General features: G+C 44.8%; 3 protein-coding genes across 4 annotated transcripts in view; 1 reads left to right on the top strand and 2 right to left on the bottom strand.

Moving 5' to 3' along the window:
* The window catches only part of LRP1 (LDL receptor protein 1), a 77,089-nt gene extending 64,881 nt beyond the window's left edge, over positions 1-12,208 (top strand). For both annotated transcript variants that reach the window (XM_089472316.1, XM_018011813.2), the window contains 10 exons: positions 31-386; positions 504-769; positions 841-3,583; positions 4,144-6,181; positions 7,320-7,706; positions 7,766-8,579; positions 8,633-9,197; positions 9,258-10,584; positions 10,647-10,773; positions 10,835-12,208. In XM_089472316.1, coding sequence (XP_089328442.1) covers positions 31-386; positions 504-769; positions 841-3,583; positions 4,144-6,181; positions 7,320-7,706; positions 7,766-8,579; positions 8,633-9,197; positions 9,258-10,584; positions 10,647-10,773; positions 10,835-10,987 — 8,776 coding nt within the window. In that variant the 3' untranslated portion in view covers positions 10,988-12,208. The remainder of the gene's footprint in view (positions 1-30; positions 387-503; positions 770-840; positions 3,584-4,143; positions 6,182-7,319; positions 7,707-7,765; positions 8,580-8,632; positions 9,198-9,257; positions 10,585-10,646; positions 10,774-10,834) is intronic.
* Positions 12,209-14,475: 2,267 nt separating this feature from the next.
* Positions 14,476-15,043, bottom strand: LOC108614981 (uncharacterized). Its single transcript, XM_018009206.2, has one exon. It carries the CDS (start codon positions 14,914-14,916, stop codon positions 14,524-14,526), a length of 393 nt encoding a protein of 130 aa, XP_017864695.1. The 5' UTR covers positions 14,917-15,043; the 3' UTR covers positions 14,476-14,523.
* Positions 15,044-15,617: 574 nt separating this feature from the next.
* On the bottom strand, positions 15,618-20,473 carry dpn (transcription factor deadpan). Its single transcript, XM_018011815.2, has 3 exons — positions 19,808-20,473; positions 19,002-19,097; positions 15,618-17,343 (listed from the first exon to the last, which is right to left on the bottom strand). Exons 1-3 carry the CDS (start codon positions 19,931-19,933, stop codon positions 16,144-16,146), a joined length of 1,422 nt encoding a protein of 473 aa, XP_017867304.1. The 5' UTR covers positions 19,934-20,473; the 3' UTR covers positions 15,618-16,143.
* Positions 20,474-23,022: the final 2,549 nt, after the last annotated feature.

Raw genomic sequence — 23,022 nt, 5'->3', positions numbered from 1 at the left:
TTGTAATTAATTTGCATTCTCTTTGCGCAGTGGCAAAATGTATTGGATTCACTCCACCCATGACACCTCGCTATGGAAGCTGGAGCAGTCGAATCTCGATGGCTCCGATCGTCTGCTCATACACACGCACAACAACAGCATGCAGAGTCTGACCATGGACTTTGACTCGCAGCGTTTGTATTATGCGTACGATAACTCGGGCATTGCCTACTACGATATACCAAAGAACGAGACGCACATCGTGCTGGAGGCCAGCCCGATCACATCGGTCAACTCTCTCACTGTCTACAATGGCACGCTCTACTTTCCCGAGAACATTCAGAGCGTCATCATGCACTGCGAGAAGGAGCAGTGCTTCAACATGTCGTTCCTGCGTGTCAATACAAGTATGTGGAGAAAGTGCTTTACTGTTCCTATTCCCATTCATTCGGGGAATCTCCTAGTCGACCCACTAACTAATCTCTACTTTACACTCTTCTCCTTCCTTTTTTTTTAATATACAGAGAGTATTCAGAGCATGAAAATGTTCTACGCTGATGCTCAAACGGGCACCAATACCTGTGCTGGGCCCCTGCGCGGTGGCTGCGAGCAGCTCTGCCTGGCCACATCGGCCACGGATCATGTGTGTCGCTGTGCCCTGGGCTACGATGTGGAGCCGAACAATCCAACACGTTGCGTACCGCGCGCTGAGTTTATATTCTACTCCATTGATGTGTTGCAAGGCGTCGAAATGATCGATCCCACTGAACAGTTTGAGACACCCAAACCGGTATGCCAGGAGCACTGCAGCATGTGCTGGAATCTATTGTGATAACCCTTTACTTTTACATTTCAATTTAGGCTCTGGTGCCCATCACCCGCACTAGCTTGGCTACCTTTATTGAGTATCATGCCGCTAGCGATATGCTCTACTGGGGCGACAGCGAATTGGGCACCATCTCGCGCGTGCGTCGTGATGGCAGTCATCGGGAGACCGTGCTGGAGGCCATCACTTTGGCTGACTTTAAGCACCAGGATTGGCTGGGTGGCATCGCCATTGACTGGATTGCGGGCAACATTTACTGGAGCGACATGAAGCGCAACATAATTGAGGTCTCGCGTCTGGATGGCAGCAATCGCTATGTGGTTGTGTCCAATATCGAAAGGCCCACCGCGCTGGCTGTGGATCCAGTGCAGGGCATGCTCTTCTTTGTAACCGATCAGTATATTGGACGCACCGGCCTGGATGGCAGTCAGCTATTCGTGCTGGTCAATCAGACGCACACGAATTGGCCAGTGAAGAGTCTGATAGTGGACATGGATGCCACGAAGGTCTATTGGTGCTCCAGAAATGCGCTCATGAAGGTGGACTACGATGGAAATCTACGCGAAGAGCTCTTGAACGATACGGTCAACGACATTGTGGCATTGGCCAAGCTGGGAGACTATCTCTACTGGGCGGGCAACTCGTACAACAAAGGCGTTGTTAAGGTGGCTCCACTGGCCAATCTGTCGCAATCACGTGAAGTGCTCAAAACCGAACAGGATGCCATCAGGGATCTGAAAATATACTCGAAGCGTGTGCAGCAGGGCACGAATCCGTGTGCCCAAAACAATGGAGGATGCGAGCATCTGTGCCTCTTCAACGGCACCAACACCGTCTGCGCCTGCTCGTACAGTCGACTCGCTGCCGACGGACTGAGCTGTGAGCCGTATGACAACTTCCTGCTCTTCAGCTACCGCAGCAACATCGAGAGCATCCATATGACGGAGCACGCCAACAAGAACTGGCCCGTGCAGATTATCACGAACGAGACGCTGATGCGCAATGTGGTGGCCATCAGCTACAACTACGAGGCGCAGCTGGTTTACTACTCGGACGTCCAGCTGAGCACCATCAATCAGGTGCACTTCAATGGCAGCGGCCAGCGACAGCTGATCATGCAGCAGGGGCGAGTCGAGGGCCTGGCCTACGATATGGTCAACGATCAGCTCTTCTGGACGTCGAACAACGATGCAGCCATACGCAGTCTGGAGCTGCAGTATTTGTCGCCGGAGGCCGAGAAGAATCTGCAGCATGTGCGCAATGTGCTGAGGCTGCAGAGCAAGGACAAGCCACGCGGCATCTCGGTGGAGCCGTGCCTGGGCATGATCTACTGGACCAACTGGAACGAGGAGTCGCCGAGCATACAGCGCGCCTATCTGACGGGCTATGGCGTCGAGCGCATCATACGCACCGACATCAAAATGCCAAATGCCTTAACTCTTGACCTGGAGCACCAGCAACTGTACTGGGCTGATGCGCGTCTGGACAAGATCGAGCGGGTGAACTATGATGGCACAAATCGAGTGGTGCTGGCGCATACCACGCCCAAGCATGCCTTCGCCATGGCCGTCTATGGAGACCTGTTGTTCTGGACGGACTGGGTGCTGCACGCCGTGGTGCGAGCCAACAAATATACCGGCACGGATGTGCTATTCCTGCGCGAGAACGTGGCCCGGCCTATGGGCATCATAGCGGTGCAGAACAGCAGCATCAACTGCGACGCGAATCAGTGCAAGATATTGAATGGCCTCTGCGAGGATGTCTGCATCCTGAGCAAGGACGGACTGGCCAGCTGCCACTGTACCCAGGGTGTGCTGGCGCCCGATGGACGGCGCTGCATTGCCCCGATGCACACGAACTGCGGCAAGTCGCAGTACAATTGCCATTCGGGCGAATGCATACCCCTGGAGCTGACCTGCGACAATGTGACCCACTGCTTGGACGGCTCCGATGAGCTGCGCAACTACTGTGTGATCCGCAAGTGCCCAGAGAACTACTTCATGTGCCAGAATCATCGTTGCATTGCCCAGGAGCAGACCTGCGACGGACTGCAGCAGTGCGGCGACGGCAGCGATGAGAGCACTCTGCTCTGCAAGTGCCAGCCGGAGCAGTTCCGCTGCGGCAGCGGCGAGTGCATCTCGCGCAGCTTCGTCTGCGACAATATGCGCGACTGTCGCGACTTCAGCGATGAGAAGCACTGCGCGCAGCGCACCTGTGAGCAGGGCGACACCCTGTTCGAGCACTGCGAGAACAGCACGCTGTGCATCATGCACTCCTGGCGCTGCGACGGCGAACCGGACTGCCCCGATGGCACCGACGAGCTGAACTGCAGCAACAGCACGCGCGCCTCCTGTGAGCTGGGCCAGTTCCGCTGTGCGAACGGGCGCTGCATTGCCGCCGGCTGGCGCTGCGACGGCGAGAACGATTGCATGGACAATGTGGGCGACAAGGGCAGCGACGAGCTGAACTGCCGCACCAGCTGCCAGGTGAATCAGTTCAGCTGCGACGACGGCTGCATACCCAGCAGCTGGCAGTGCGATGGCAAAAGCGACTGCAAGGACGGCACCGACGAGGGACCGCAGTGCCCGAATCGCTCGTGCCGCGCCCATCTCTTTCAGTGCAAGAGCTCCGGCCGCTGCATACCACAGAAATGGGTGTGCGACGGCGAGAAGGACTGCCCCAGCAACGGCGACCAGGGCTCCGAAGATGAGGGGCCGCACTGTGGAGGCGTGGCGCACATACCCGATTGCCAGCCACCGGCGTTCCTGTGCAGCACTGGTAAGTCACATCTTGTATTATATTTATTAAAAAATAAATTTAAAAAAAATATATGTATATAAATAAATAATAAATAAATATTAAATAAATAAAAAATAAATAATAAATAATAATAAAACTATTTTTTGTTTATATTTTTCAATTTAAACTCTTCATTTAAAAATAAATTGAAAAGAATATATTACAACAAATTAATAACAATAAAGAAATACAAAATAAATAAATATAGTTAAAAAATTAATTTCATCAGTCATTTAAAAAATAATAATATAAATAACACCCTTTAAAAATTAAAAATTGAAAAATAAAAAAAAGAAATGTATTAAAATAAATAAAAATTTAATATTTAAAATCATTTAAAAATTTTAAATTTTAAATAAAGTAATATAATAGTAATAAGCTAATAAACAAAATTAAAAACATATATATTTTTTTTATTTTAAAAAGGCAATAAATTTTTAAAAACATAAATAACAAAAAAATAATTAATATAAAAACATAATATTTAGTTTAATTATAAAATTAATTTAATCAACAATGTCTCTATCTTTGTGCCCTAGGTCAATGCATCGACTCCCACTACGTGTGCGACGGCGACGAGGACTGTCCCGGCGGCGACGATGAGTACGATGGCTGTGAGCCGCTCTATCATCCGCATGCTTGTCCGGGCGGAGCGCTAATGCATCACTGCCAGGACAGCATGTGCATCTTCAAGAACCAGACGTGCGACGGCAAGCCGGACTGCGGCGACGGCTCCGATGAGCTGCCCTCGCTCTGCATGCACACGCGCGCCTGCAATGGCGCCGACGACTTCCGCTGCAAGAATGGCGCCTGCATCAGCGCGGATCTGCTGTGCGACAGACGGAACGACTGCGGCGACTTCTCGGACGAGGAGCTGTGCAACGAGAACGAGTGCCTCAATGCGGACATCTGCGAGCACGAGTGCGTGGACAAGGTGGTGGGCTATGAGTGCCGCTGCCGGCCCGGTTACAAGGTGCTGCCAAAGAGTCCGCACCTCTGCACGGACATTGATGAGTGCGCCGAGCAGCAGCCCTGCTCGCAGACCTGCATCAACACGTACGGCTCGTACAAGTGCCTGTGCGCCAAGGGCTACGAGCTGCGCGACCATCACACCTGCAAGGCGACCAGCAATGTGACGATGAAGCTCATCTTCTCGAATCGCTACTACATCCGGCAGGTGAACCACACGGGCAACGGCTCCATACTCATACACTCGCTCTCCAATGCCGTCGCCCTGGACTTTGACTGGGACAGTCAGTGTCTGTATTGGTCGGATGTGACGAGCACTGTGGGCACCATCAAGCGCTACTGCCCGGCGGAGAACAAGACCCAGACCCTGCATCAGGCCATGCTAAAGAATCCGGACGGACTCGCCGTCGATTGGGTGGCCAAAAATCTGTACTGGTGCGACAAGGGCTTGGACACCATAGAGGTCTCCCAGCTGGACGGCAAGTATCGGCGCGTGCTCATCAACGAGCAGCTGCGCGAGCCGCGCGGCATTGCCCTGGATCCGTATCAGCGGCACATCTACTGGTCCGACTGGGGCGACAATCCGCATATTGGCAAGGCGGGCATGGATGGCTCACAGCCGCGCATGATCATACGCGAGAATCTGGGCTGGCCAAATGCCCTGACCATTAGCTTCGAGACCCAACAGCTATTCTGGGGCGATGCCAGAGAGGATACGATCTCGGTCAGTGATTTGGATGGCAATCACACGCGTCTGCTGCTGGCGCGCAGCATCAATCCGAGTCTGAATCTACATCACATCTTTGCCATTGCCGTGTGGGAGGATCGCATCTACTGGTCGGACTGGGAGACCAAGTCCATTGAGTACTGCAACAAGTATGATGGCCAGAATTGCTCGACGCTCATCACGACCATACACAGACCCATGGACCTGCGCGTCTTTCATCCGTACCGCCAGCAGCAGCCGATTAGCGGCAATCCCTGCCTGCACGCCAACTGCTCCACGCTCTGCCTGCTCTCACCGGAGCCGCCCTACTACAAGTGCGCCTGTCCGAACAATTTCGTGCTGGCCGAGGACGGACGCACCTGTCGGGCCAACTGCACGGCGGCGCACTTCGAGTGCGTGAATACGTACAAATGCATTCCGTTCTACTGGCGCTGCGACACGCAGGACGACTGCGGCGATGGCAGCGATGAGCCCGAGACCTGCCCGCCCTTCCACTGCGAGCCGGGGCAGTACCAGTGCGGCAACAAGAAGTGCATCCATCCGTCGGCAATCTGCGACGGGGTCAATCAGTGCGGCGATAGCTCAGACGAGCTCAACTGTGATAAGTTCACCTGCTTCGAGAACCATCTGAAGTGCGAGGCAACCGGCAACAGTTCGGCCTTCTGTGTGGACAGTGTGAAGCGTTGCGATGGCGTCAGGGATTGCCCAGGCGGCGAGGACGAGGCGGGCTGCACGCCACTCGTCTGCAAGAAGGATCAGTTCCAGTGCGGCAACAATCGCTGCATGCCCTATGTCTGGGTCTGTGACGGGGATATCGATTGTGCCGACAAGTCGGATGAGACGAACTGCGATCACGTTTCCTGTGGACCCAATGATTTTCAGTGAGTTTACCAAAAATCCATTTCACTATATATAATATAAATATAAACATATGAATAGTTGAGTTTACTATCGCCAGCCTCCAAAACGAAATTTAATAGCTCGAATTTGTACCCTGAACGGGTATTCTGAAGTCGATACTCTTTTGTTTATTTTTTAAGAGTATTGTTTAAAATTTTTTATTATTAATGATTGTTATTCATTTTTATGGCTATTGTTTATTTATATGAATTAATTTTTACTTTACTATATTATATATTATCTTAAATAATACAATGAGAATGGGTATTCTGAACGGGTATTCTCTTTTGATTATTTTTTATGAGTATTATTTTAAATTTTAATTATTATTTATAATTATTATTCATTTTTATTGTTATTGTTTATTTACATGAATTATATATATATATTATCTGAAATAATACAATAAGAATGGGTATTCTGAACGGGTATTCTCTTTTGCTTATTTTTTATGAGTATTATTTTAAATTTTAATTATTATTCATTATTATTGTTATTGTTTATTATGAATTAATTTTTACTTTACTATATTATATATTATCTTAAATAATACAATGAAAATGGGTATTCTAAACGGGTATTCTCTTTTGCTTATTTTTTATGAGTATTATTTTAAATTTTAATTATTATTTATAATTATTATTCGTTTTTATTGTTATTGTTTATCTATATGGATTAATTTTTATATTTGTCTTAAATAATACAATAAGAATAAGTATTCTGAAGTCGGTAATAATAATGTCTGTTATAATTTTTTAATTTATATTTTATATTTAATTATTCATATTTATATTATTTAAAATGTTTTATTATTACTTATAATTTGAATTCGGTTGTATTATTATTTATATAAATTTAATTATTGTGATATACCATATTGAAAATATTTATTTTTTTGTATTATACTAATAATACAAATATTATATTTACTACAAATATTAAATATTAATAAAAATAATAAATAATTTAAATTAATATTAATAAATTCGTATTATTAATTTATATTATTTATTATCATTATTTATATTAATTTAAATTATTTATTATTTTTATTAATTGTTATATTGTATTATATATTTTAGTATATTATAAATGATTATAAAATTTAATCACTTGCAGATGCAATTCGGGTCGCTGCATACCGCTCACTTGGCGCTGCGACGACGAGGTGGACTGTCCAAATGGCGAGGACGAGCCGCCCAGCTGTCACACCTCGAAGGCCACCTGCGATCCCACGTACTTTAAGTGCAACAACTCCAAGTGCATACCCGGCCGTTGGCGCTGCGACTATGAGAACGACTGCGGCGATGGCAGCGACGAGCTGAACTGCCAAATGCGCAACTGCTCGGAGAGCGAGTTCCGGTGCGGCACAGGCAAGTGCATCAAGCACGACTTCCGCTGCGATGGCGAGATCCACTGCGACGACAGCAGCGACGAGATCAACTGCAACATCACCTGCAAGCCCAACCAGTTCAAGTGCGCTGCCTTTAATACCTGCATCAACAAGTGAGTTGCTTTCAGCTGCCTGTGAAATAGTGGAGCTAATCCTGAAACTTCTCTTTCAGGCAGTATCAGTGTGATGGCGACGACGACTGTCCGGATGGCTCCGATGAGGTGAACTGCACTTGCCCGCCGGATCATTTCACCTGCGGCAACGGCAAGTGCATTATGTCGCGCTGGAAGTGCGATGGCTGGGACGATTGCCTGGATGGGAGTGACGAGAGCTATGACACCTGCGCCCATGTCCATTGCCACTACAATGCCTTCAAGTGCGCCAATCTGTTGTGCATACGCAAGTCGGCGCTGTGCGATGGCGTCAACGACTGTGGCAACAACGAGGATGAGTCGGATCAGGTGTGCGCAGCGCTGCCCAAGTGCCGTCACGATCAGTTCCAGTGCGAGAACGACGACTGCATCTCGAAGAACTTCCGCTGCGATGGGCAATACAATTGCATCGATGGCTCCGACGAGATGAACTGCCAGCCGCCAGTCTGCGGCTTTGGCACCTGCTCCCAGATCTGCATAGAGAAGAAGGCGGGCCACTACAATTGCAAGTGTACGACGGGCTATTACAAGGGCGGCGCCAAGAATGCCACGTGCCTGGCCTCTGGGCCAGATCAGATACTGCTGTTGGCCTCGGAGCAGGAGTTCCGCTTTATACTGCCAGCCAAGCAGGAGGGCACCACGGTCGTGGGCTTCTTCCAGACGGACAGTCTCAAAATTGACGTGTTCGATATACTGATTAGACCGAAGGACACGTTGCTCTTCTGGATCGACTCGCATCATGGCAAGGTGCACACCATGAAGATAGCCACGCCCCATGTGGAAGGCACGGGCGTGCGCGTGCGTCGCGATCTCAAGGAACTAACGGCATTCAATGTGAGTGAATTACAATTATTGAGAGACTTGAATTCAATTCTCCTTCTCCATAGATACCCGATCTGGATGACCCCAAGTCTTTGGCCGTGGATTGGATAACCCAAATGGTTTACATCATCGACTCGCGCCACAATCAAATCATTGCCACTGACATCGAGGGCAAGAAGTACATCTCTTTGGTGTCCACGGGCATGAATCCCACGGATATTGTGCTGGAGCCCGAGTCGCGTGTCATGATTTGGTCCACCCTAGAGAATGGCATACTGGTGGCCTCACTGGACGGCACCAACAAGAAGAGCCTGGTGGAGCGTGATGTCGGCTGGCCAATCAGCCTCTCCATTGACTATCCCACGGGTCGGCTCTATTGGGCGGACTATCGCAAGGGCACCATTGAGACGTGCCGCTTGAATGGCAAGGAGCGCAATGTGGTGCGCCGCTTTGGCAACCGCGAGAAGCCGCAAAAGATCGATGTCTTTGAGGACTATCTGTATATCAAGCTGTACGATCAGAGCATCATCAAGATGAACAAATTCGGCAATGACAACGGCACCTACTTGCTCAAGGGCTATCGCTCCTCCGACATTGGCATACTGCATCCCATGAAGCAGAATCGAAATAGTGAGTACAGCCTTTGGATGACTAGCAGAGTGTCTATAGCTAATATAATTCCATTTGCAGTAAGCAATCCTTGCGCCAAGGATCCCTGCAAAGCGCTGCGCGCTCTTTGCATCCTCTCGACAGAGACGGCCAATGGCTACAGCTGCAAGTGCCCCAACGAGTACGTGATGACCGAGGAGGGCGTGTGCAAGGCGCACACCGATATACCCAACTACTGCCCGCTGCTGTGCAATTTGGGCACCTGCCAGGTGATCAATCATGTGCCCAAGTGCGTTTGCCAGCCACAGTATGAGGGCGAGCTTTGCGAGCATTACCGCTGCTCCGGCTACTGTCTGAACTTTGGTCTGTGCACGGTGGCGCCACAGCTGCCAGGGCTGCAGGATCCGCCGCCGCTCAAGTGCACCTGTCCGCCCAACTGGTCGGGCGCTCGCTGCGAGGTGTCTGTGGCCGACTGCCAGAGCCGTTGCCACAATGGCGGCTCCTGCCTGGTCACCGAGGCCGAGGGCATGAAGTGCAGCTGCCCGGACATGTATGTGGGCGATCAGTGCGAGCACTGCCTCAATCTGACCTGCGAGAATGGCGGCATTTGTCGCGAGACCCTGACGGGTGCACCGCAATGCGAGTGCCCGGATGGCTTCACGGGTAAGCGCTGCGAGTTCAATGAGTGCGCCGACTACTGCAACAACGGCGGCACCTGCATCATTGGCGCCAAGGGGCAGCGCCAGTGCAAGTGTCCCAGCGGCTACTATGGCGAGCACTGCGAGGCGAACTCTTGTCGCGACTTCTGCCAGAATGGCGGCACCTGTATCGATCGTGGCCACCGGCTGAGCTGCACCTGCCCCACGCGCTACATTGGCGAACGCTGCGAATCGGATCTGTGCAAGAGCTCCATACCGCCGCACTTCTGTGATGCATCCACGCAGCCGTCGCGCAATCCCTGCACGGGCATCATTTGCCAAAACTCTGGCACCTGCCATGTCATCAAGGGCGTCGCCATGTGCAACTGCACGGATCAGTGGAACGGGGAGTTCTGCACGACGAACGTCGCCGATGACAATCCCTGCGTGCGCTACTGTGCCAATGGCGGTCTCTGCCATCTCAATCAATACCGCCTGCCCCACTGCACCTGCATCGGCGAATGGCAGGGCGACTTCTGTGAGCTGCCGCCGCATTGTGTGGGCGAGTGCAGCGTCTGTCGCACGGGCAGCTCCATCAACGAATGCCTCTGTGAGAACAAGCGGGTTGTGCCCTGCCTGGCGGAGAGCGCCGTGGCCCTGAGTGGGGAACAAGATCACAACGAATCGGCTGGCATATTGTCCGTGCTGGCGGTGCTCTTAGTGGTCACCTTGGTGCTGATGCTCTTTGGCGCTGTCTTTTATTTCCTCAAGTAAGTCTTTTGCTTGAATATGGAATCTGTTCAATTTACTAATCCCGTCTATTCACTTGCAGAAAACACCGCATTGCACAGCCTTTCTCTCATGCCCGGCTCACTGACAATGTGGAGATCATGCTGACCAATCCCATGTACCGCGGCGATGCCGATGAAGCGCCGCCCTTCGCTCACGAGGACGACAAGGTATGGAGCGCACTTAATTAGCCACAGCACACACACACTCACGCCTCATTTTTATTTGCAGGGCAACTTTGCCAATCCCGTGTACGAGTCGATGTACGCAGATGCCATAGCGGAGCCAGCGATTGCAGAGATTGCGCACAGCACGGCGCCGGATGAGAGAAAGGGTCTCTTGCAGCACACGCACGATGAGACGCACACGCCGGACATACTCTGATGATTGAGTCGAGTCAGTCATGATCAAGAGCGGTGCTAAGCACACTCACCGATTGTTGTACACTTAATACACACACATACTCACGCACACCTTTAAATCCAAATGCAAACCGACTTGAACACGAACAATGGACTGATAGCGTAGCCATATTACGAATTTTGTAAACCTTTTTTTATTGTATACAATTTATTTCCTTTATGTTTGTTTGTGGAAGTTAGAAGGTGTAGGGGAGTTGGGAGAGCGCCGCCCATCCAAAGAGCGCTGAACCTAATTTGCAACTGTGGCATCTTCTGGCTCCTTGTTTTATGTCCTTAAGAAAAATGTCCTTATATTATAAATTTAAAATCATTTCTTATTTCTTGTTGTTGTTTTGTTTAAGCGTCTTTCTCTCATTGTCGCAAAGTTTACAACAAATTCGCCTTCCTTCTATATACTGATTTAATTTAATATACCCACATATTTGTGCATTTGTAAATTTTTCTAGTTCGTAGACTTAGTTAAAGAAGTTCAAGTGCAGCTATAAAAACTCAATTTTTGTAAATATTTTATATATAAAAAAAAATGGCAGCCTAGTTAACATTTAAAACAAGCACTAAATATTTTGCCAATTAGTGAAAAATATTATTATAAAAAAAAAAAAAAAAAAAAAAGAATTACAAATTAGCAACCAATTGTAGAAGCAAAACATGTTTTTAAAATCAACAAACTCATGTAAAATGCATTTAAACTAATTTATTGAGCACAACAACAAAAATTCGAATGAAAACTAATGAAAACAATTTAAACGCACAAGCGCAATAAACGAGCAACTAGAAAAGAAAATGCAGAGAACAGACACAAGACAGAAAACATAACGAACAAATTGAATAGTTTAAATAGTTTAAGAAACATTTCAATTATCTGACTCGGCAGATACATAAACAACATATAGTATATATATTATAAAACATTATTTAGTTTGTCACGTTTTAAAACAATCGAACAAAAAACGATATCCTGTATAAAACGAAAAGAAATAAATTAATTAAATAATAATGCTCAGTCAAAAGCCAAATTTTAACCTATACAATGTAAAAATTTAACAACTATAGAATATATCTAAAAATGATGTATGGTTAAGCTAAGTACGAAGTGTTTACTGGAAACGTTCAATGTGCACAAAATACATTCAGAAGCAATTGTATAAACTAATAAAAGAAAATTTAAAATAATCAGAAAGAACTTTTTTTGTGTAAATGGTGGGATATATAAAATATATACATTTATATGTATATCATAATAATATTTTATATATATTAGCATTAATATATAATATTATATATTCCTATAATAATCTTATATATCATATACAATATAAAATATATACATATATATGTATATCATAATAATATTTTATATATATTAGCATTAATATATAATAATATATATTCCTATAATAATCTTATATATCATATACAAAATTTAAAAAAAAAAAATTTAAATTAATATTGATATAATTTGTATGATTTTGAAATATACGTAATATGATGTATATTTTAGAAGAATCAATGACGTATAAATTGGCTAACTAATTTCTTAGAATATTTATTGCCCAATCCTTTGCATTTACAACTTTTGTCAATATCTACAATTGCAATCAAATTTGATTTTTTTAAGTATTCTCTTATCTATAAAAATATATATTTACAAATTATTTACTCCTTTCCAACTTCCGACCAAATCTTGCCATATGGTGCTCATGCAAAGGGTTCCCTCACAAAAATCTCAGCATGAAGCGGAAGTAACTTTCAATTTTACTCGCTGCAGCCTTTTCTTTTCCCTTTTTACGCATAACAAAAAAAAGGAAAACTAGGATGGAAAATCGACAGCAATTTGTTTCCTGTAATATGCCACAAATCATACGCGTGATATTCGAATTTGTAACCACTCAGGATTTTTGTGTTCACTTCCCCCGTTTTTTTTTTCTTTCTATATTTCAAGTGCGCGACGCGTGGGCACTTCCGTCTCAAATTTGATAGGCGTTTACCTGAAGGACTCTATTGACCCCATGGAGCCTTGTGGTGGCTGGGAAAATATTCTCGGCAGATCGCAGAAGTGATTTCTTTGCATGTAGCTATTATGCAAAGCTGAAATCCTGCTGCTATCTCACGCATATTTGCTGTGGGTTATTGATATCTGCTCCTTTATTTCCATTTCAGATGCACTTGTTGGACGCACAGGACCCGATCACGGTTATCAGGGCCCATTCACAGCCATTTCACATTGGGTCGTGTGAAAAATGCAAGCGATTTGAATTTGCTTCGAGACAGGTAGACGGTAAAATTCATTTCATCCTTTGCTGTGGCCAAAAAGGATCGCATTCGGTATATGTTAAATGCGTTCTCTCTGTATGTGTATGTGTGTGTATGTTTGTGTGTGGGAGTGTGAGAGAATTCTTGTTAAACACTGCATGACTTTGTTGTTTGTTTGTTTGCAAGGATATCTCTATTATAATACCAATGAGATTTCTTGGGTTTACACCGAAATTAAGTGTGGGAAAAAACAATGTTTGCAACAATGTTTGCCAAGTTAATTGCAATTAAATAGATTAGAGATAGAGATGCCAAGGATATGCGAATTAGGAACTCGTTTATGAGGAGGGTATTCTGAGTTTCCATTGCGCAAATTAAACCAGAAATTCCACAAGTCCCTGGACAATAGAGATAATTTCTTCCTGGATTTTGTATTTTATTAATTTTTCCGCAATATAACCAGTTTCTCAGAAACTGCGCATTTGGCATAGCAACCCACTTGGAGGCAACAATTTATGCAACTCTCTGGCCATGAGCTATGCCAAACGTATTTCAATGCCAGCATGAAAAAGATTCTCATGCCCAGGGAAACGAAATCAAAAGTAAAAACAAAAGTGATCGACCGAAACAAAATGCACAAGAATTTCACATAGACATGCCGACGACCACAGAGGGAGCGAGAGAGAGATCGATGTAGAGAGAGAGACACACGATCGCAGCATCAAATCACAGCAAACACATACAAAGAGAAAAAGGCTCAACAGAACAAGTGCAATGCAAACACAGGCGCAGGTCCTGCGAGCCACAAAGCAAACAGCGAGGCGAGCAGAGAGATAAAGGATCTCGAGGATCTCTGTGTGTGTGGTGGGAACACGACGAACAAGTGCAACGGTATTTGGAGACTGCCAAAGGATAATAGCACTAAAAGGAAATGAAAATTATGATAATTCTGTTCTGTTCGTTCTCACAGCAGATCGGGTAACAGCAGCCGACGCCGCGCTGTTATGATTGAGTGTGGGAAGGGATCGCAGGCGATCGCGGCTCGAAGGGACTGCGAGGCGAGAGTTGAGTCCGCTGTGTCGCTCGACAGCCACACGCAAGGCAGCCGCAGGACACAGGCTCCCTGTGCGGAAGCCATTACGGAAGTGTTTTAAATTGGAAAACAACAAATATAAATGAGTAGAGAGTGAAAGGATGTAAATTTAATTTAAATTTATTGAACAGAAATTCTTGAATTCACTTTTACTATGACTTCTCAATGTGCTGCGTATAGCCAAAGAGTTCCTTTAGCAAATTGTAGATAATCATTTGCTTCGACACTTCCGACTCGTATTTCATATAGTCCTTCAGGCGATGTTGCTTATAGAGCTGATCGAGCAGCTCGTACAGCTCTAGTTCCAGAGCTCGCAGCGATATTTCCAGCTCGGGCGTATGCGTGCTGGAAAGGAGCGCTTGTATATATATATTGCTTATCTTATCCATGGCCACATCCAGGGCGTTGAGAATGGGATCAGCTGAGTTGTCTGCCAGAGCAGCGGGTCCTGCGAGCTTGGGTGAGGCACGATACTGAGCCTGAGCCGGTGCTAGGCATAGTAAGCCGACCAGCCCGAGTTGAGCTACGACTAATTTCACTAGCATGGTGATCGAGTCTGAGTTTTCAACTTAAAACTTTATCGAAGATCGAGGCACGCCTGAGGATCACTGCGTGCTCTGCTGCAATAACTTTTGTGCGAACTTGTGAAAGTGTGATGCCGGTAAAATCACACCAGATCTGCTTATATAGAGAGCGAGCGAGCAGTAGTAATCAGCTCTATCAATTCATTGAATCATTGCAAAAATGAACGCGAAGGTCAGTTCCGTAAAATAGATTTTATTATCAGCGGAAGCTTGTGCAAGTATTAGCTTCCGTTCAGCTTGGTTCAAATGCAAATGGGTCAAGGTTAAATGGGGTACTGAAAATTTATAAAAATAATAATAATAGGAATATTTTAATTATACATTAAAATTTGGTAAAATTAAAAATTGATAATCAAATATTCTATAACAAATAAATATATATTTTTTAACTAATATAATATATATATATATATATATATATATATATATATATATATATATATATATATATAACTAATATATATATTATAAAATATTTAATTTTTTTAATTTGAAAAATTTTAATTTATGTTTGATATATTTTTATTATTATAGTAAATCCGTAATAAAAATATTTTCTGTTTAGCTTTTTTGAAGCATTTTGGTTTCAGTTTTTATTTGTTAATATAAAAGTTTTGTAATAAAAAAATAAATAAATAAATAAATAAAATGTGTAAAGTTTTTATTTATTTTAACTTTTCATGTTTATTTGTTTACTCATTCAAACTTCATAAAGTTTATGCTAAAATTATAATATTAATAACCTCTACGTAACTAGGCGGAAAACATGAAAGACTTGAGGCTAAGATCTACATAACTTAGTGAAAAAATGCTGACAATTGTAGTTTGATAAAGAATATTTAATACTAAACAAGAAATATGCCAAGTTGCTAAAATACATAATAATTATATTAATAATAATAATAATCATAATAATAATATTAATAATAAAATACAAATACAAATACAAAAAAATTACACAAAATATACACGCTTTAAAAAATCACAGCTGAACTTAAAATTGAATTAATCGAAAACCGAAACGTGAAAACTGGAAAAACTTAACTGAAAACTCGAATACATCAATGAAAATTGCAATGGAAATAAATTAACAAGAGAGACAAGAGCAAGAGTAAACACGAGAGAGTGAGAGAGATAAACTTAACATAAGACATAGACAATAATATTTCGGGAACAGCCCCTGCTGCGTCACCAGGGCCGCCAGGCGGAGCTGGACTTCTCGCTGGCTGCGGCCAGGAATTTCTTAGACGATGGTTCGTCCGACAACGAACAATCGCTAGAATCGGCCTGCTCCCGCTCCGGTTCCACCTCGCGCTCCCGCTCCCGCTTCATGCTGCCCGTCTCCTGGCCACTGGTGGAGCTGACTTGCTGCTGCTGCAACCGAGAGCTGCTGTTGTTGTTGCACAGGGAGCCGCTGGTGTCGTGGCTGGCGGCGCTCAGATTCAGGGAGCCGCTGCTGTTGAACGAGGTCTCGGCGCTGGTGGGCGGCGGCGTGGAGAAGACGCCGGCAAAGCTGTGCTGCTTGGCCAGCAGGAGCTCCGCCTGGGCAGCACTCGCTGGGGAGGCAGCGCGCGACTCGTCGCCGTGGCTCTGACTGGAGATGGACGAGATGGGGCTGAGTGGTGGACTGCTGGCGGTATTCTTGGCTGCGCCGTTCACAACTGCAGCTCCTGCTCCGACTCCTGCTACAGCTGCCTGTAGCTGGGTCTGGACAGGCGCCGCGGGCTTGTTGAACGCGCTCAGCCTGAAGCTCTGGGCGTAGTCGTTGAGATGCGTGGGATTGGCAATGCTGGCTAGCGCTGCGCTGGCGGCATTCACAGCTGCTCCCGGCGGCCAGACGAAGGGCGCCGGCGCTGGAGCCGTAGTCCCGGCTGTCGCTGTATTCGGCATGATCAGCGCAAACTCGCCCGACGGCAGGCGCGAGGGTATCAGATGAAGGCCGCCCATCTGGATGGCCGGAGCTGCCGGCGTGATGCCGTCGCGGCTGCTGTTGCTGCTGCTGTTATTGTTGTTCAGGTCCTGGGGCAGCGGCGGGAAGAGAGGCGCCGCCGCCGCAGCAGCAGCCGTGGCACCCGGAAACATAGTCGGCGGTAGTTGGCCTCGATAGCCGCTGTTGAAGTTGCTCATGGAGCCGATCTGCTCCAGGCTGTTGGCGCAGTTGTTGAGATGGGCGCTCAGGCGCTGGCGTACGCCCGGCTCGATGCCCTCCATCTGGCTGACATAGCGATTCACCTCCTCGGCGCACTCGACGAAGCCCGTCTTGAACTTGTGCACCACGCCCGGATCCGTCTGGATGGCCATGTTCAGCTGCTGGCGCTGCACCGACTGCAAATGCTTCACTGTCATCTCGAGTATGTCGGCCTTCTCCAGCTTGGTATGTCGCGCCGGCTAAAAATGGTCAGGAAGGAACAGAACAGAACAGATAATGATGAGCTTCATGTCGTTCGCAGTGGTTGGTTGGGTGTCGTTTTGGGGCTACACTCGAGACTGAGGCGCTGAGACGCGCTAAAAGTGGGGATAACAACAACTCTAAAGCAGAAGCCGCCCGGCTAATTGTTTTCGTGCATTGACCAGGACCAGCGGCAGAGTTAGAGTCAGAGCCACAGCCAGAGGCTGGCCGAGACCCTCGGACACAAGGCCCTATAGCAAGTTCAATGCATGGGAAACAAGTGAAACACGTAAGCTGGCAGCCGAATGGCAGTCATGCACTCCAAATACCCTCTACTTCAAGTAAACAAGGTCTAATCTATAGCTGATACCAATTTAGAAAAAAATGCATAAAGCCAATATGCTCACAGCTTTAAATAATACTTGAGTTGTAGAAGAAGATGAAAGTTAAAGTTAAGGTAAAGAATTATAAATGCTTTTAGCTTAAACTTTCATCTTCTTCCACAGCGCATCTACCCCTTTGGCTGTCCGTCTACAGCTACAGGGCATTAAAAGTGAATGATGCAGACGCTCAAGCACGTTTCTTGCCTCATATGTCCAACTATTTGTAATCTACCTCTGTTGCTGTTCTACACTCCACTCGAGCGAATATCACACGCCCCAAAGCCGCGCGACGCTTAAGCTCGACGAGAGGGCGACAGGGCGAGAGCGAGAGAGGGCAGCGCGAGTGAGGCAGACAGGTACACGTGAAGAGAGTGGCCGCAATCTGTTTGGCACTTCTTCTGTGTACGTTCGCTTATGCTGCTTCGGCTTCTGCTTCTGCTTCTGCTGCTGTCGCTGTCGCTGCCCGCTGGCTGCATATTTTGCAAAAGTTTCCCACGCAGGTCGCCCGCTTCGCTGAGCTGCCCTCTCCTCCCCCCTACTACTCCCTCTCGCCATTTACCACTGCTGCCGTGCGCCGTCTTCTTGTCATGTCTGCATCTTTTGTTTACTTTTGCTTTTTCTTCAATGTCTTTCTTATTTGATTTTTGGTCGTTGCCTGCAGAATTCTGCTACACTGGCGTCGGCGTTGGCGTCAGCATCGACATCAGCGTCGGCGTCGGCGTCTTCGCTTAGCTTCTATCTCATATTTTTTTTGTATGCGATTCTTCGTTGTTTTATATTTTTTATATTTTTACTTTTTTTGTGTGTCTTTCTCACAGCAGGATCCGCCGTTGGCTCCTGTGGAAACAGGTTTACAGTCTCGCTGTCTGAGATTTCTGCGTAATTTCTCGACTTGTTAACACTTTTGGTCTGACTGACTCGCCATCATCGGCAGCGTCATCGTCGGCGCTCTCTTGTAATGATCATCAATAAAATTTAATACTCAATTAAACTGTTGACTCGATTCGTTCGTTTTTTTGTTGTTGTCTTTTTTTGTGTTTTGTTTTATGTCTGCGCGTCTGTGCGTCTGTCTGTTGTAGGAGTCTTGAATCCTTTTGTACTTTTGCCGACGCCAGACACTTGAAATTTTCGAGTTTCTGATATTTATGGGTTTTATGACACCATTTATAAGGAAAGTGCACCAATCTCGAGCATAGTTTCTAAATCAGTAAGTTTCGCCCCATACTTGGATTTTTATATTTTTTCTTTTTATGTGATTTCCCAAGGATACTTACGTCTTTCTTCATTGCCTCCAGGATCAGCGATTTGAGCTCATTCAAGCAGTGATTGATGCGAGCGCGCCGCCGTTTTTCCATAATGGGTTTATTTGTCTGCAAAAGAAATGAGTATAAAGTTATTAAATTGTAATTTAATATAATTTAAATATTCAAAGTAAATTTAAATTAAAGAATTAAACAGATTTCTTGAAACTGATTAATTATTTTGACACCAAATAAAATTCCTATATGCAAATTAATATTTTAATAAATTTAAGTTGAAAGTGTTAAATAAAATATATAAAATTGAAAATAAAATTTAATTTTTAATTATAAAGGTTATTATTTTAAATATATTTATAAAATGTAAATATATAAATTTATAAAATTTTTACAAATAATTTAAAATCATTATTTTAAATATATTTATAAAATGTACATATATAAATTTTAATACATTTTTAGAAATTATTTAAAAGAAATGAAATTAAATTTTTTTTTAAATATGCAGTTTAATGTATTATTAATATTTGTTATATATTTAAAAAATTTAAAAATGTATTTTAAACCATAAAATTTAATGCATTATTAAAATGGTTGATATATTTTTATATATTTTTTATTTTTTTATTTTTTATGTTTTTGTTATATTACAAAAATGTATTCTAAGCTCAAGATTTCAAAAGATCTGCATACAAAAAATTAAAATTTGTACAACGAAAAATAGAAAACTCTCTACACATTCAATAACTTTGAAACTATCTCTGATCTATGCAGATATCTTAGAGCCCTATGAAATTGTTATCAGCCCAATCGAAACTCACTTTTCTCAGCTCCGCCTTGGAGAGGCCATTGGGATTGGACATGCGCCCATTGCTGCCGAAGCTATCGCTGTAGCCATTGGAGCAGTCGAAGTCGTCGTCAGAGTTAAGATCGTTTTTGTAATCCATTTCTGTTTAGTTGATAATCCAAGGGAATATTGCTGCGAGTATTTAATCCAAGTGTTTGTGTCGAAGTAAACGAACGTACACACACACACACAACACAAATGAATCACAACATAAAAACTTTGGTTGAAGTACGAATTGAAGTGTCAACAAATTATTGCACGTACTTTTCTTTTATTATAATTATTATTGTAGTGTCCGAACCGATAAAAACTTAACAAATTTTACGCGTTTTGCTTGAGTTCATTGGTGGTAGTGAGAGTTCACAGAGTTCTGTTATTTTTCTTGCAGCTGCGTTTCAGGACGAGCGGCAGACAACCGCGCACACGGAACGCCAAAAGGATACTGATCCTCGTCGGAGCTAGCGCGTTGACTAAAAACGATGCGCGACGACGGCAAAACGAGTCCGATGCGACTCGTTTACCTGAGCAGCGACGGCGACGGCAACAGCGACAGCGCAGGCGCAGGTAGCCATGAGAGCGGCCGTTCGTTCGCTCAGCAGCGCATTTGGGGTAGTTATGCACACACGCAGCCAGACGAGAAATTCCAGCGCAGACGAAACGCGCTCAAACGCAAAGCGACTCAAAGTGAGTGAGTCAATTCACACGCACACGCTCATACTCTCGAGCGTATGTGTATGTGTGTGTGTGTGCATTGACTTTGTCACTCAAAAGAGTTGTCGAATGCATTGAAGTCTGCAAAGAAAACGAGCACAATACGAAAATGTATTAAATCGAAGGCCTCAATACTCAGGGATTAATTTAAAGTTAGTTTTAATTTTATATTAGCTAAATAAATAAAAAATAAATGAAAACTTATGGGCATTAAATCTTTTTTTTTTATAAAAATATAGTTTAAAATAAATAAATATTATAATTCCACTCAAGTAAAATATTAATAGTAACATAATAATTCTATTCAAGTAAAAATTATATACAGTATTTTTTAATTATGTACAAATTTAATTTAAATAAACGAAGAATGCAATAAGAAATTATTTGGCATGCCAAATAATGTTAGTAAATGATAAATGCTTATTCTAAATATTTTATAGATTTTTGCACATATTTTTCTTCAATGCTGACTACACGCAGATATACACATTTCTCAGCTATAAATGTCAGCTGTCTCAAGGACAAGGCAGTTTTCCTTGTATGCAGTATCCAGGTACGCTGGCGAATTAATTTTCGCTAGCCACCCCTTAATCAGGGCTGATCATGAGGCGCAATTCATTAAAAATTCCTTCAGAATGTCTTGTCTTGCGCCTGGCTGGGCCGGCAGGCAGCTGTCTTAACACACTTCGGGCCACATCGCAACCCCCCTGAAGACGGTTGGCCGAATGTCTTCAGGGGGTTGCGATTTTTGTGGCCTGGTCACGGGTCAATCATTAGTTGTTCCTACGAAGCTTACCTGATATCAGTCACTCGGTTTTATGATAAATGCATGCGCATGCAACAAACACCCCAAAAAAGCCGGCAAGGGCTCTAGGATTTTTATTGCTTTACAATGTTGGCTGGATTAGGACACAATGCAGTGCAAGAAAATTGTCAATAACCCGCTTTTTGGGCCATGCGCCAGCTGACGACAGCTGGCCGAGCGAGCGCTCGGTTAGCCAGACTTTAAAGCACCTACCATAAAAGCTATTGCGCCGCCTGGCAACCCTGATTGTGCAAATCAAGCACTCCGACTGCACTCAGCTGGCGCACTGGCCAATGCTCGAGTGCGAATCCCTTCGTCCGAGTCGTAAAAGGGGCCAGAGTTTCGTAAATTGAATAAACAGCGCCGCTGTTGCCTATGATATCTAGCTACAGCGTGTATGTATATGTATGTATACATATGCCAATTATTATTATTATTACTATATTAGTGTTGTGGTTAAGCCCAGAGTGCCGAAGAGTGCGGCTGCTGCTGCTGTAATAACCCCCTGGATTCACTAATCGGTGCTCTAAACGATCTGTTGCGATCTGCTCTTGCTTCATAAGCAGTGCAAAGTTTTTGGCAAACTTTTTCCCACGAGAAAACTCAATAAAAGTCATGAGCTGGCAGAATTGATGAAAGAACAGAGAAACGAAACAGACGAGACTCATCACACATATGGGCGTCAGTGGCAGTGGCAGTGGCAGTCGGACTCATACATGTGGCTGAATGTGGATCATTTTGTCTGGTCAGAGCCAAACGTGACGATCGCCTCAATCACACACACACACACACTCAGTCTGTTGTCCAGGCTTGAGAAAATGTATAACGTCGTCGACTGAAATTCTATAACAAAAAATCAAAGTTCAATATCAGCCCCAAATCGCAGAAGCCAGCGTCTGAGTTACTTTGGCTTCCATTCGCCAGTTCGATCTGGGGATCAAGGTAAATGCCGTTTAGTGTGGCACGATCGCTGAGATCGGTAGCCGTCGACGTCTGTCTGTACTGGGGCTTCCTTGTGCCTTATTTTTAGTTGCGTTTTGGCTTTCGTTTTTATGCCCCAACGCACGATTTACACATTAAAACACTTTAATTTTTATTGTATCGAGCGATTGCTTCCCTTTTTTTCTCTCCCTCTCATCTCTCCTTAATCAATCCGGCAGCAAGGTAGCAGCGGCATATGTGAGACCTTTTGCAACCTCAAATTAGTGCCTGCGGTTAGATGCACATATATATTTTTAGCTGGGAGTTCTTTACTTTTTCTCTGTGGGAACTTCACTTATTATGGGGTGTGCGACACCCACACCCACACCCCAAACTCCGCACCATATATATACTATAATGAGCATGAAAAATATGAAACAGTAGCAAATGTGTCGAGTGCCATGGGGGGAGGGGCGGAGCCTCTGCTAAGATGCTAAGATATATGTTGATTTAAATGAATTTTTTGTTGATTTTTATGGCGCCTTGTTGCAGCTCAGGGAGAAACCTGAGTGAAGTGCGCGTCGGCTGCGGCATTAGAAGCCGTGACAGGCGTGGAGTTCCAAATCTCCCTTGAATATTATTTTTATGAATTTGATAAATGGCCAGCGCTAGCTAGTCCGATAACTGGAAACTTTTGTGACAGATGCGGGCAGCAGCAAAGGAAATCGAAAGATGCTGCTGGGAGTACCTGG

Source organism: Drosophila arizonae, chromosome 5 (assembly GCF_054131065.1).
Source record: "Drosophila arizonae isolate 15081-1271.41 chromosome 5, UAZ_ARI_1.0, whole genome shotgun sequence".
Taxonomy (NCBI): Eukaryota; Metazoa; Arthropoda; class Insecta; order Diptera; family Drosophilidae; genus Drosophila; species Drosophila arizonae.
Note: the sequence above shows the minus strand (reverse complement) of the source record. Positions and strands in the feature narration are given on the sequence as shown.